Source organism: Callionymus lyra, chromosome 7 (assembly GCF_982586985.1).
Source record: "Callionymus lyra chromosome 7, fCalLyr1.hap1.1, whole genome shotgun sequence".
Taxonomy (NCBI): Eukaryota; Metazoa; Chordata; class Actinopteri; order Syngnathiformes; family Callionymidae; genus Callionymus; species Callionymus lyra.
In genome coordinates, this window is record NC_141824.1 from 20660875 (window position 1) to 20675736 (window position 14862).

The window sequence follows — 14862 nt, forward strand, 5'->3', positions numbered from 1 at the left end:
GTCAATCTCTGCACCATCAAGTAAATAACTCTCCGGACACAAAATTCACAGACACTAATGACAAAAATGGTCCTTTGACAATACAATACTGTCAGAGTATAGAACTGATTATCTGGACAAATATAATTTAGTACTTATTTTTAATTATCTTTTCACAGCTCTTTCTGTTCTCTTGTTTTAGTCCCACAAATACAATTTAAATAAAAAGTTGCTCAGTGTTATATAATGATGGTCTGATAAAGCTTCATGAAGCAGTGTCATTATTTTCAGAGCCCACTAGATGGCGGTCTCTGCCCCCATTTTCTCTTTATTTTAACAACTGGTCTAAAGAAACGACACATTATTTATAAACTGATGGCGCCACCTACTGACCTCTAAACAACATGACACTGTTTCATGAAGCTTCATCAGCCCATCACTAGTGTCATAATTCCATGTTCTGTTGACATTTCTTTAATCTCTGTGTTATATCTGGGTCAACTTGACCCAGATATAGATAACACAAGGGTTACTGATTTATAGTTGAAAACAATTAAACAACTAAACATGCTTAAATAAAAAAATGCTTTCTTTTAAAATATATCTAATAATTGCATTTTTAATTCAGGATTTTAACGATACAAAATATATTAACAAAACTTACAATATAAAACACATGCACACAATCAAACTCATTATAACCTGTTTGACTGGTGACATACAATTGATGTTATAGAATATAACATGAATGAAATGAATCAATAAATCAGATTAAAAATAAGAGTCAAATTAAATAAAACGTATGCAACAATATAGCCACTTAAAACAAACGCACACACACACAAATGTACCTTGACCTACACACAAATCTAACATTTTACCACACATTTTTCTGACTTTTTGTGTCTGCAGGACTTCTTCAAAGCTCTGTGCAGAGTGAAGAACATCCATGAAGACGTTAAAGTCCTCCTGCGGACCAACCAGCAGACCGCGGGGTGAAGATGACACAAACTCCATCTCATGTTCTAGAGATGGCAGGAGGGTTGTTTGTGTTGCGGTCGCTGGTGTGTAACGTGTGCGTTCTTTCTCCCAGACTGGAGATCATGGAGCAGATGGCCAACCTGCAGGCGGCGTCGTACGAGCAGCTCTACCGCTGGGCTCAGAGTACGTAGCAGGTCCATCTCTCGCTCACCGCAGAGGTCGTGCTGAGTCACCGGCATAAGTGACGCTTTGTCAACCCACGAATAAAGTTAAATCCCCTCTCAAAAGATTTTCTTATAATCCTTAAATATTGTCAAAGATGGATAAACAAACTGAAAACTGCTCTTTGTGCCAAATCCTTTCAAGTATTTATCTTAAGTCCAGAAACCTTGAGCACTTTGTCTCGACCTGGTTCTGAGTGACTTCATGTTGTTGTTTTTTGCAGCATTTGTGAAGTAAATTCTGTTTCCAATGGGTCCATGTTGAAAGTGGTATCACAGTGATGGAGATGTTTTCTATGTGTTGCAGATGAATGCAGAGGACTGACCCAAGAGACCTGTGACATCATCCCGGTCCTCACCCAGGCCATGGAGGCGCTGCAGGACCGACCTGTTCTGTACAAGTAAGACTGTACAATTAAAGATGTCGATTTAGTTGCAATTTAATCAAACATTTTATGTGTTTTAACATTTTAACCATGTTTTTTATGTTTCGAAAACATTTTCTCCACTTTTTCATGAAGTTTCATTTCTCATTTTTTACACTTTCTTTCTATAAAATATTTGTAGTTTTGTTAGTTAGGTTTGTATTATTGTGTTTATTATTGTTTATTTATTTTTCCTGTTGCTTTTAAACACCCTTTCAGCTTCTGTCTTTAGCTCACCATATTGAATCTTCTTAATTATCATCCCTTTATTATCTAAAGTTTGTGTTTTTCTTTTATGTTCTTGTTTTTGTCCCCTTTTCTTCTTATTTTTTTCCGCTGCTTTATATTATTCTGATTTTATAAAACCTGTTTGTATTGAATAAATGTTTCCCCTTTTTAATTACTATTTTTGTATAAGCTTTTTTATCCCCCCCTGTTATTCCTTTAAGGGAATATATCTCTATATTTTTAATCTATATTATTTTAATCCTCTTTATTTATAATTGAATTCACTGGGAAAAAATACCCTTCAATATTTTAAAGTGAATACATTTGTTTTTTCCTTAACCTGCTAACAGAAGTCCCACTGTTTTGTGTGGGAAAATAAATCCTCATCCCGGTTAACACAGGTTGCTCCAAAATAATCTTCCTGGGGTTTACTGTGAGTTTAACACTCAGGAAAATTTCACACGTTACTCGGGGATTAGCTATATCTGTCAGGTCCTCCTTGTCTCCCGGTTCTGCTTCTCGGAATCGCACCTGTGTCAGTGCCGAGAAAAAGTCTTCAAGGTCGACGGCGGGTCGGGGATGTTTTCGGCTGCCACCGTTCCCAGAATTTAAATCCGCCACTATCTTGTGTTTAGTCTGACAAAAAGAGAGAAGATCGCTGCCAAGTAATCAAAACAACCGCAGCAAGTCTTCCATTTTGCAAGAAAGGGAATAATTGTTGTGCTTTTGTCACAAAAAAACCCCCAAAAAGCAGCCAACTCTGGCTTTTTTTTTTTTTCTAGGTACGTGCTGGATGAGTTTGGAACTGCACGCAGGAACGCGGTCGTGCGAGGGTTCATCGACGCCCTCACGCGCGGTGGTCCCGGCGGAACCCCTCGCCCCATTGAGATGCACTCGCATGACCCGATGAGGTAAATTCTAAAGATGTTTCAAACAGAAAATCAAGTTCATTTCTTGAATGTTTACTTTTAATGGAGACAAGACGGTATTATCTAGTTTGGGTCGCTAACTTGTGGTTGAAACGTGACAACAAAAATTAGTCAATAATAATAATAATTAAAAAAAAGAATGTTAAAACTCCAGCTCAGGTTCGAAAACAAGGAGAAAATGAGCACCCCCTTCCTGCAGATATAGGATTGATAATGAACGATACCTTTCTGGGTTTATGTTTCTCATGGAAGACCAGGTAGAGAAAGGTATTCTGTGCCTCCGTGACAAATGGTGTCAGAAGTGGGATGTTGGCGTGAGGTCATTTCTTTGCTACCTGGTTTTGAAGCATATGATTGATAGATGCATATAACGGATGGTGTTGTTTGAAAGGAAGACTGTCTGATGGACGTCCCAGGGTATTTCTAACTAGGAGGTCAAGAAGTGTGTTCGAATGCTGTCACAAATGCTGGTTGCGTTGTGCTAAGGGTTGTCATCCGTTTGCATGATCACTTGGGTCATGTGATCAGAACTCTCTGCAACCAAGACAAAAAGTTTAAGCCAAAACCAGAAGTCGAGTGTCAAATTGTTGAGTTATCTCACTTTTCCGTTTAAATATATCTAGATAAGAGAAGAGAAAAGTTCCCTGCGATGGACAATGAGCCAAAGTGGGAAAGATAAAAGTCCTTAACAGGCAGAACCAAACTTCTTGTGAACCGCGTTCTACTGTGACCGAGACAGAGAGAAGAGACAATATCAATCCATTCTTAGAACTCTGAGGTGCTGATCCTCATCTCCGCCACCTAACAGGCATAAAATTGTTAGGTGAAGATTTTTTGCTCAGCGGACATGATCAGCGGAAAAAAAAAAAGAAGCTTGTGACAATTTAAGTCAATATTTCAGCCTTCGTTTCCTGGCCACAATTGTTTCCTGCTGACAAACACAAGTTGATTATACGTCTGTCGTGTCCTGAATTGTGTGAGAGTTTCCTGCAGCACCACATCCCCCCTCCGCTCGCCTCGGCCCCGAAGCCAAACGCGAGATTTTCTCAGAACATCCGCCACATTTGGAACACAAAATCACCTCCACTTTGCAGGACAGCGTTTCTCAGAACATCAAGTTCTTTTCTCACATCGTTTTCAGTCTCACTTACACACAGGAACACATCTGTAATTTGCTATTTTTCACCATTATGTAACTGACGACACTGTGTGTGTGTGCTGTTGAGTGTGTGCACGATGACCTCGTAGCCGTGGTCGGATGTTCATCCTGGCTTGTCGCCCCCACTCAGGTATGTTGGGGACATGTTGGCCTGGCTGCATCAAGCTGCTGCTTCTGAGAAGGAACATCTCGAAGCTCTACTCAAACAAGTCACCATGCAAGGTACGACCTCCTCTGTTTAAATTGGGTCTCGCATGGCGATGTAACCATCGACCTCCCACCAACAACTTCATGAATTTATTCATTCATTTTTTTTATAATATTTCCATGAAATGGTTCCATGAAATCGGAAAGCACCAAGTGTTAAAGTCTAGATCTTGATAGTCTTCATGGTCTCAAAACTATTATGATGCCTGCCGGCCGATCATCAAGTTGTGATCAAAACTGGAACACAGCTCTAGAAAGTTGTTTTCTGTTAACTAGACCAGAGTTTTAAACTGAATCGCATAAGGGTGAACAAAATGCTCATCACCCAAACTGTCTTTAACGGTGTCAGGTTAGGATCTGACTCGGTTTAATTCAACGAAGAATAGAAAGCAGGTTAAAAGACACACATTTTACTTGTATAAATGGGAAAGTAGAACAGAGTTTACATGTCCGTCTGAATCCTTTTCTGAAGCACAGAGCTGTTAGTTCGCTGTTATATCTCTGTTGCGGTTTCAAAAGTCGTAAGTGCTCTTATTTAATTTTTCCACCAAGGTGTCGTCAGAGGTGTCGTTTAGCCCTTTAGAGACCAGTTCCTGGCATCTCTGACATCTCCAATCCTTGCATTCCTTTCTCACCGGCAGTGATTAAATTATAATAAAAATATCGGCGATTAAGTAAATTTGATGAACATACCTTCCCATCCAACAGGATGTCTGTCGTCAAAAAACAATATCTTTATTCTTGGAGTCCTGGTCCATCTTAGCTATATCTGCATCTATATCTTCATTGCCAAATCCTCCAATCAACTTCACTTTCATATCGACATTGATTTTCAAGCATCAGGCCACATTAATACACTTGGTGGGACACATTAGGGCCCCTGTCCAGAGTTTGACAATGTTCTACTTCATTGTACTACTAGTGTTGTATAGGCTGTTGTGGTTTGCACTTCCCATATGTACAGTTTAAAAAAAATAATACTATTCTAGCTTATGGGTATAGTCGTTATTGTATCCTCCTTTATATCTTTGTGTGTAAATTGCGCTGCTTTGAACATGTCCTCTCCCCACTGTGGGATTGATAAAGTAATCGTATCTTATAAAATACTGTATACTTCAATGATATAGAAGAGACTCACTGATCATCACCATGGATTCAAATATTACTTTAAAAACTATATTTTCTCAAAAACCAAAGTTTGCAATCCTAATGTATCTTCCATGGCAGTTAAAAAATCCTCTCTCCTCTTCAACCCTTATCTTTTCTACATAGGGAAAGGAATCAGATAAGATAAGTTAAGGTGCATGTACTGAAGCTTGTGTAACACGGGCTGAGCATGAAGCTACAGTTTGACGTTTAATACAGAAATTAAGCAACTTTTTTTTCAGGTGTGACGGAAGACATGCAGGAGTTGGTCGGCCACATCACTGAGGGCGTCTGCCGTCCTCTTAAAGTAAGAGTATACTTAGTGGTTTGTCATCATGGTGTCTGATCACATGACCCCCCGCACAGGTTCGGATAGAGCAGGTGATCGTGGCCGAGCCCGGCGCCGTACTCCTGTACAAGCTGTCCAACCTGCTGAAGTTCTACCATCACACCATCAGGTTGTTCTGCAATAGAAAAAAGCATCACATTGTCTCTTGAATCTGAGTCTTACGGTCAGTATTATTGGATGTTTACAGCTCCATCATTGGAACCAGTGTGGCCTCACTGCTCATGACCCTGGATGAAATGCACGTCCTCAGCAAAAAGATGTTCTTCAACAGCCTGAGCCTTCACGCCAGTCGTCTCATGGACAAGGTGGAGCTGCTGACACGTTTGTTTTGAGATCGCCACTAGCGGAGAAAAAATGCGGTTTAGGTTTCATAACTGGCTTATTCAGACACAACACCAGGATAGAGACACGGAGACTGACCTTCAGGGGGGAAAGTGCAGCTTTTTCCATGACTGCCCAGGACAAAACAAAAGTATGAGGGGGAGAAAAAAACATGTTCACATCCCTCTGAGACTTTCATTCTCATTGTCCTGCTGCTGTGGTCGACTGTTTACACATTCCTTTCACAAATGCGCACACACACCTCCTTCGGCCACCTTAAAAATAACAGGCAGATTTCAAGCTGCGTTTCGGTGCCACTTTGACCCAAAATCTAGCTTTTGCATCTGGATGAAGTAAAATATTTAGTTTATAGGGAGACTAATGTTAAAACCCAACTATCCTGACTCCATCACATGTTTCAAATGTTGAAGTCTTCCTCTCCAAGATGTAATGAGTCTCTCATCATGAACATGTTTTGAACTTATTACTTTATAAAGTTTTTCCCCACCTGAAGCTAAGCGAACGAGGTTATGAGAGTCCATTATGGCGGAATTGTTGTCTTCACTTCTCCTAGAGGCCAGCTGTAATCACGTCCTGCTTTGTTTATACAAAGAGTCCCTTGGAGGTCGAGACTTCTGGGATTGATGATGTGTAGTGACAAATCATGATGCGTGATGCAAACTCCTGGAGATTTATTTTAAACTTTTTCTTTCACTTGACACTCTTCATCCAACTCCCTTTCAGTGAACTCTTCACTACACATCATTGGATCGCTCACGTTTTCTGCTCCTCTTATCCGCAAATCTTTCTCTTTCTCTAGTTATTACTTTTTACTTATGTTTCTCTTGACACTCGTGCAGGTGAATCTGCTCTGTTTCCTTCTTCATAATGACCGTTCAATGCTTCTCTCTTCTCTTTAAGAAGCTAAAGTAGTTTGAAAGCTGCATATTAAATCCTGTTGACGGCAGCAGGATGGTCAATTAAGAGGTAATCTCTTAATGAAGGTGCCGGTTCGTTTAGTTTAGTGTTAACATGCACAGTTCATTACAGGTAATATTGACAGACATCCACTTACAATCTTCTTTGTTTTCTTGCCACAAGTAATTGCAGTTAAGTCTCTGGAAAATGTCAAACGGATCAAATAAGACGGCCGACAGGAATAAAAGATTTCTATATTCATCACATACACAGTATAAATCTATCAATATGACCGGTTTTGAAATATGCTGCTTCAGCTAAATTGATAAATATAGTGCAATACAATGAGGGGAAATAAAGAGAACCCTCTTAAATTTGGAATTCATTGTTGTAGAAGTCGAAAAGAGACGAGATGTTCACTCCTTACCGATGATTTATGTTCCACCTGCAGGTCCATGGTCAGGTTCGACCGCTCCTCTCTTAAACAAAACAAGTCTATTTTCTGAAACCACTTAAGCAGGAGGAACATTTGGTAAAGCTCTGCTCTCAAAACAGCACAACTTGTGAACCGCAGGAGTCGAATCGACGTCCAAATACACGTCAGCACGAGCTCTTCCCGCCACGCTTCCGTCCACGTCCCGATCAATATCAGTTACAAGAATTAGCCGTGTAGTGGGGTGTTAATCAGATCGCCAGGCCTTCTGAGTTTTGGTGTCAATTTGATGTAATGGCAGGAACACCGACTTCCCATAATTTGCTCCATTAGACGGGCAGAGAGAGTCTCGGCTCCAGGGGCGGATCAAAGACACTCGTCTGCCCTCGCCATTTGCTCTGGTTATTAGTCGGATTATCTTTGAAGAAGTGCAGCGAAGAGAGTGTCCTTCATTATTTTTTAACCTCACAGTTCCTCTGTTACCCTCTAGGTGGAGCTCCCCCCCGCTGACCTGGGTCCTACCACATCCCTCACCCAGACCCTGTCCCTCCTGAGAGAGGTCCTCGCCTCTCACGACTCCTCGGTGGTTCCTCTGGATGCACGTCAGGCCGACTTTGCTCAGGTAGAGCATCCATCTTCTTCTGTCGGAAAAAAAAAAGAAAAAGTTATGGATCAGCTGTCTTGCAGTCAAGGTCACATTAAGACAAAAAAAAGGCCCTTTTGTGATTGCGAATAATCGTCTGAAAGGCTTGATATATCTTATGTCTTTTCTGTTTGTCTCCTACCAAAGCAAAACAAAGATGTTTTGGATGAATTCAATATGATTGCAAGTCTCAGTATTGTTGACATCAGACATCTCCGTTCCTTATCTTATCTTAAACACTGTAATCTTAATCAACATAAACATGAATCTACTCTCTGATTTTAGTCAACATGTTTGGGGCCTCATAATATTATTGGGCGTTCCAGATTTGGCCCTCAGTTTGCCACAAGGCCATTATAACCATAGCGTGACCCCGGGCCACGTTTGACCGTGTTTACAGGGCCCTCATTTTTTAAGTCCACCAGGATCTTATTTTTCTCATCCTCTTTAGGTTCTGTCCTGCATCCTGGACCCGCTCCTGCAGCTCTGCACGGTGTCGGCCAGTAACCTGGGCACCGCCGACATGGCTACCTACATGGTCAACTCGCTCTACGTCATGAAGACCACCCTGGCGCTCTTCGAGTTCACCGACAAGAGGCTGGAGATGCTGGAGTTCCAGGTGAGATCTCCACCGACCTACCAATGAGCTCTGTGACACTGATGGAGGAGACTATCGAGTGACATTGTGGTCGCAGCCAAATTAAAAACCTTTTGTTCAGAGGGGCTGCCCATTAAAAATCTAATTATTGTGTTCATTAAAACATCTCAAGAGGACTCAGAGGAGCGGCCTCATGCGGTTCCTGCTCCTCCATTGATGACTGGTCTTTTGTCCGCTCTCTGACCGCTCGCTCTCCTCCCTCCTCCAGATCGAAGCTCACCTGGACACCATGATCAACGAGCAGGCGTCGTACGTGCTGACCAGAGTCGGGCTGAGCTACATCTACAACTGTGTCCAGCAGCACAACGCCGAGCAGGTCCGGCTCTCCAACACACACTCACTCGTGATGTTCGACCGTTTGGTTACTTAAATCAACTTCAAATTACCATGACATATCAAAATAAAAGCCAGGGTTGAAATTAATAAACAAGGATTTATTACCCACAGAACATCACTATTATTTAAACAGCTGTCAAAATCAACTCAAATCACAAATAAACCTTCTTTTTTTTAATATAAATATCAATATTTTCAATCAAAGTTTATAAACGAACAGGTTTTCTCTTTTGCTCTCCTCTTTTTTTCTGAAATTAAATGAAAGCATTTCCTGTTTCAAGCAAACAAAAATGAATACTAGTTAAAAACTATACATTTTTTCTCTAGTAATCTCATTTGGCCCAATAAATTAAATCTCAAGACGGGTTCAGATATTCTACCAAATCTTTAGACACTTGTCTTTCAGGTCCCGTGCGATCTCTGGGTCAAATTGACCAGGAGGCCCTTGTCTCTGGGTCAAGATGAACGACCTCCCTGGCATCCAGAAATAAATATGCAGTGGTGGAGGTCCTTCATCTTGACCCAGAGAAAACACAAGGGATACCACAAACACATTTGTTTTTTTTTGGCCACTGGGTCATCTTGACCCAGATGTCGAACAATGACTGTCCCTGTTGAGTGTTGCATACTTTTCTCTCATTGGCCATTTGTCACTCAAATCCCGTACCTTGATACAGACAGGATGCCGCGAGTCAAACTAAACCCCACAGCAAGAAGATCAGTTGTAAGAAGAGTTGATGCTAATTCCTAAAAACTGAAAATGTTTTCCCGCCTGCCAGGCTCTCAATGTTTTCAATGTGGCCTCTATTGCAAAAAAGTTTGGACACCGCTGCCTTAATGGGTTTTCTTTGTGAGTGGAAACAGGCCCCAAAATAATAGGTCTGTTGTTATTATAGAAAATTCAGGAGAAAAGATAGTTGTGGTTTATCATCCCGAGTCCTGGGTCACCTCAGGACGAGCCAGCTCGCCCGGCTGCCCCGTCAAAACCTTCATCCTCCTGCACACGACACGGCTCCGCGGGTGGCCTTATTTTCCCTTAAATACTAAGATTTCTCCTCACCCCGTTCACACATGACAGCATCCAGATGTCAAAAATGAAAATCCCCGAGTTAAGTCCCGGTCGCCTCGGCCGGACTTTCACCATCAACTTTTTCATCCCTGTAATTTTCTGCGTCACGCAAATGAGATAAAGAACGGGAAGCAGTCGCTCCGATGGATTTGCAGACTGGTCGTATGTTCGCTCATGTGGATATAGGCTCATAAAAGGGCTCTCTGGCCGCGACCCTTAAACGACATGGCAGCGTTTTTATGTCCGTCATTTAGTCACTGAAGCCTGCAGGACGAGCATCAGCAGCTCATTGACTCGCTACAATATTGACTCTGCTTTTATCCCCGGGATCTTTTACTGTTTTCACGGAACACAAATATAAGTCTGTTTAATGTTAAACTGCATTTGAATCTGAAACTGAAGCCAAATTAATCTCTAGGATCCACATTTTTAAGGGATGAGAATATTGTTTCGAATCATCTCGTCCCACGGCCACATTCTTGTGATTGGTAAAATATCAGGGTTTGTCACCATGCGTCATTAATCCGAGGAGTCTCCATCTCCAAGGGACTCGTTGTATAAACAAAGCGGGTGTGATGACAGCTAACTGGAGAAGGAGTGAAACGATTAGTACATCATAATGGACTCCGCTCTCGTAACCTCTCATTCGCTGTGATTTCAGACGGGGAGAGAAGTTTATAATAACTAAATATAAATAAAAGTAATGATTTCAAGAACACGGTCATGATGAGAGACATCTTCGAGAGGAAGACTTCAACATTTGAAACATGAGTGAGTCAAGATAGTTGCGCTTTGCCCTTTGAAAAAAAATAAACACCCATTAAAACACGTAATGTCAACATATTTTGTATGTTATCCAGTTTCTTTTTAACTAAAAGGTCTGTAGATCAAAATTTGATATTTTAAGCTTTGCTTAAAGTTTGCTAAGCACATTAAAGGCCTGGATGTGGCCATGGGGCATGTGTCTGACACCTTAAAGAAAAGTTAAATTAAAACACACTATCAAATCCTCTCTGAGGTCAAAGGGTCTTGGATCTGGTTATCTAGTTACGTTGGACCTTTTTCATCTTCTCATCTTCCCTCAAATGAACTACCTACAGCTTATTCTGGGTCTGCCCCGGGGCTTCCGACCACTCGAACATCTTATCAGGACGGCCTCCAGTAGACTGACACGATGCTTGAACGACCTCAGCTGACTTTGAGGAGGACAAACGTGACATTAAGATTAGTTGCTTGATTGTTTAATGGGTCGAGTTGATTAACTCAGATCTTTGTGATACAGTGAGGTTTGAGAGCTACGGATGAAACAGCGAATATTTTCTGTTCTCTCAACTCTAACTTCATTTCCAGTTTCAATGTCAAGCTGTCGTTTTGAATCCATTTTCTCTCCTCCCAGGGTGCTCTGTCGCTGCTCCCCGGCATGGACAGCGCCTCGATAAAAGCAGCGATGGTAAGTCTTGACGACATAAATCCACCGAAACATATGTTCGACGTTCACTTTCTTTAATCCCCATTATCTGGACAACAGACTCCGATCACGTCGTATCTTCGTCTCAACTCAAATCCTCTTTTTTGCAGATTTACAGACATTTATCTGTAATCTGGTTCATCCGTGTGGCGGATTAAAAACAAACTACTTTTGTCTTAACTTTTCTCGTGCAGGTCCAGTTCGACAGATACCTGTCGTCGCCGGACACGCTGGTGATGCCTCAGCTCAACTTCCTGCTCAGCGCCGCCATCAAGTGAGTCATTTCCGTCGTTAGCTAACAGCGGTGCCGCGGCGGGCGAAACGCAGGCGGCGGTGCTTTAATTCCCATTTCTATTTCCAGCCGGTTAAAAGCAACGCTGACCTAGCGTTGCCCCCGCACGCCGCTCGACCACGCAGGTGAACGCGATCATTACTGCATTCCAAACAAAACACTCCACCAAACGCACACAGAATCCCGAGCGCTAAATTGCTAAAAATCCGCCGACACAGAAACGAGCGAGCGGCGTGCGGCACCGGTCTGTATTTGTCTTTGATCAGAAAATGCTTTTAGGCGAACGCCACATCGCCCAGGCTGAGGATGAGTCACGTTTCCTGGGAAGTGCAGGCGGCTGGTGGAGCACTCTGTACCTCAGGTTAATGTTCTCTATTAATGGACACGAGCACACTGATGGGCAGGACGCCATTAATTAGCTTCTGGTCCATTTCTCACTCACATTGGTTCCCTGAAATCATTCCTCCCCTCTTTGCCTTTCTCTCCCCCTCCCGGCCGTCTCTCTCTCGCGTCGCCGCTCACCTAAACACACAAAAACACCCTGAAAACACTAATGGAGCGCACAAACAATGGCCACTGGCGCACTTTTTTTCTTTTTTTTTTGACTGCCTCCGTTTCACATTTCATGCATTTGTGGAGCGAAGGTGTTGCAACGTCGCTCCTGCTTCTCGGTGGACCAATTAAAAAATACGGATCTCAAGAGCCAGAGCGGATCCGAACCGAGGACGCTCCCTCAGTGTCCTCGAGACCTCTTCAGTCCAGAGGTGTCTCTCCCACCGCAGGGAAGAGCTCTGATCTCGTCTGCCATTCCTAAAGCAGTGGTTTTATTCCTTGATATTATCTTTAATTAACAAGTCTGTGACTTCACATGACCAGATTATTCACAACGAAATAAAATGTAAAAAAAAAGCCTCAATTAAACCAAAACTAGTGAAGCGAAACTTTTCTGAGCACAGAAACGTTCAGTCTTGGTTGACAAAATGTTCTCAACATGTTTAGTTGAGTTGTGGGTTTAATGTCGTTTGGATTAATAACAATGGTTGTCAATCAAGTAGAAACTACCGTGTGTATCATGTGACTAATGGACAGAAAAGAAAATATGGAATGCTTGAAAGATGTTTTTGTCAATGAATGGTATCGTGATAATAAGATCTTAATTTTTTCATTGTCCTTAAATCAAGGAAAATGTGTAGATACAGTATATTTTTATAACCATTAGCTAAGATAACAATTACATAACTTTTACATGACTCACAGTTCTGTACTGAAACATCTCTGAATTAATTCTGAATAATAAATGAAATGGTCAATAAAGTCACTCAACAAATGTTGGAATATTGGCCATTTTAATGTGTTGTACTTTATGCAACAAGTAGGACATAAGTATTTTTAAAGTAAAAGGCTTTTCTTGGAAATACCAAAAAAAAAACTTAATTTTAGAAGAAAAAAACATTTGAATAATTGAAAAATTAAATGGTCATGATAACTTGAAACCAAGAGGTTAAAAGCTGCAGCATTACTGCATGCTGTCTTGGTAAGAAAAACAAAAAACATGGAATTTTGAAAAAAAAAATCTGTTAAAAAGGTAGGGATGATGAATTCAAGACAAAAAGACAATCTCAAAATGTGTGTTTTTAGATTTTCTTTTTTTTTTTTCAATGAAAACCTGTGTTAAAAAACGTTTGATACTGCTTCGATGTGCAGGTGTGTAACTCGCCCATAGGTGGCAGTGTGGAACGTCCTATGTGGCAGCGGCTCAATGAGAGTAATGACAAATTGTTATTCTTGACTGACTAACTCCAGCTCCAGACCGCTGACTAATCCCAGCAGGGTTCTGTTCAGTGTTAAAGCGCCGCTCTGTGTTGGCAGGGAGCAGATCTTCCGTCAGTCCACGGAGCTGGTCTGCAGGGCCTACAAGGAGGTCCACGCGGCGCTGACCTGCCCCGCCAGCAGCTACAGGGAGCCGGAGAACCTGGTGCCGCGCTCGCCCCAGCAGGTCCAGACGCTGCTGTCCTGAGTCTCTCCTGCAGGGTATTTATAGAGTCTAGGTGGGGTTCCCTTCTGGCTCTCTGTGGGAACATCTTTTTAAATGAAGATGACGTTTTATGACTAAATGAAGAAACTCAAACACTATTTCTGTCTTCGCTGATGAGTCGTGTCTGACCTTTATAGTCTCAAGTCTTCTGTCCATCAATCCATTCTTTTGTCCTTACGCATCGTTTCCGTCTCCACCCGGTCACTGTCTTCCTTCATTCTACTATTAAAATCTAATCCTAAAAATCTAATTATTTGTACAAAAGCATGATTTATGTCCATTGTACAGTTTAAAATATTGCCTGGTAACGCTTATGTTTTTCTGGCTGTTACAAAGACACTGTTTTGTTATGTCATATCAGGAGCCAAGGTCTCAAAAGGGTCAGTTCTAATACAATTTAATTTGACTGTTTGGTAGTTAAATAGACTTGTTAACATATCCTCACCGCCCTGTGTAGGGGGTTGTTTTGATGGTCAAAAGAGACAAAGATGTAGAAGAAGAAACTTAGCATTAGTTAGCATCGGCAGCTAAATATGGTGAAACTATGTCCCTTGAAATATGTTATTATCCTCATGTTTGACATGTACATGAAAAATGAAGAACTCTGATTTGTTCCTTATTAGACTTTGAACGCAGCAAATAGCGTAATTAATTACAAGGGAAAATATTCATAAGTAAAACCACCCTGTAAAACTCTATCTTTATATAGTTTTATGATCTTAAATCCAAAAGCATTGACCAGACAATATTGAATTTTAGGACATAAATGAATCTAAATGAAACGAGGGAATAAGCTGTATAAAATGAATGAATAGAAGTGACTCTTCTCGGTATTGGGACACCAAAATGACACCTGTGCCACAATAAAAACAAATTAGTGTGTATGTATATGTTTTTTCAGGTTGTATATAACTTCCGTAAGATTAATGTTTTCAACATTTTTTTTTTTTAAATCCACACCTCCACCACCAACACAGCTGTCCATCATCCTGACACTTCCTCTGTCAGATCTTTTTGTTTCAACTCCTCTGTGACTCTGTTGATGGATTCATGAACAAATGAAGG

The 14862-nt window shown here is 41.3% G+C and overlaps 1 protein-coding gene across 1 annotated transcript in view; it reads left to right on the top strand.

Annotated features, from left to right (window-relative positions):
- Positions 1-14047, top strand: part of cog6 (component of oligomeric golgi complex 6) — a 30655-nt gene extending 16608 nt beyond the window's left edge. The window contains exons 6-19 of the mRNA XM_087795281.1: positions 892-974; positions 1073-1143; positions 1489-1582; positions 2617-2745; positions 4053-4144; positions 5518-5582; positions 5642-5733; positions 5812-5929; positions 7787-7918; positions 8391-8558; positions 8806-8913; positions 11399-11452; positions 11665-11744; positions 13632-14047. Of these exons, the coding sequence (XP_087651407.1) occupies positions 892-974; positions 1073-1143; positions 1489-1582; positions 2617-2745; positions 4053-4144; positions 5518-5582; positions 5642-5733; positions 5812-5929; positions 7787-7918; positions 8391-8558; positions 8806-8913; positions 11399-11452; positions 11665-11744; positions 13632-13779 (1434 nt within the window). The 3' untranslated portion in view covers positions 13780-14047. The remainder of the gene's footprint in view (positions 1-891; positions 975-1072; positions 1144-1488; positions 1583-2616; positions 2746-4052; positions 4145-5517; positions 5583-5641; positions 5734-5811; positions 5930-7786; positions 7919-8390; positions 8559-8805; positions 8914-11398; positions 11453-11664; positions 11745-13631) is intronic.
- The last annotated feature ends 815 nt before the right edge of the window (positions 14048-14862 follow it).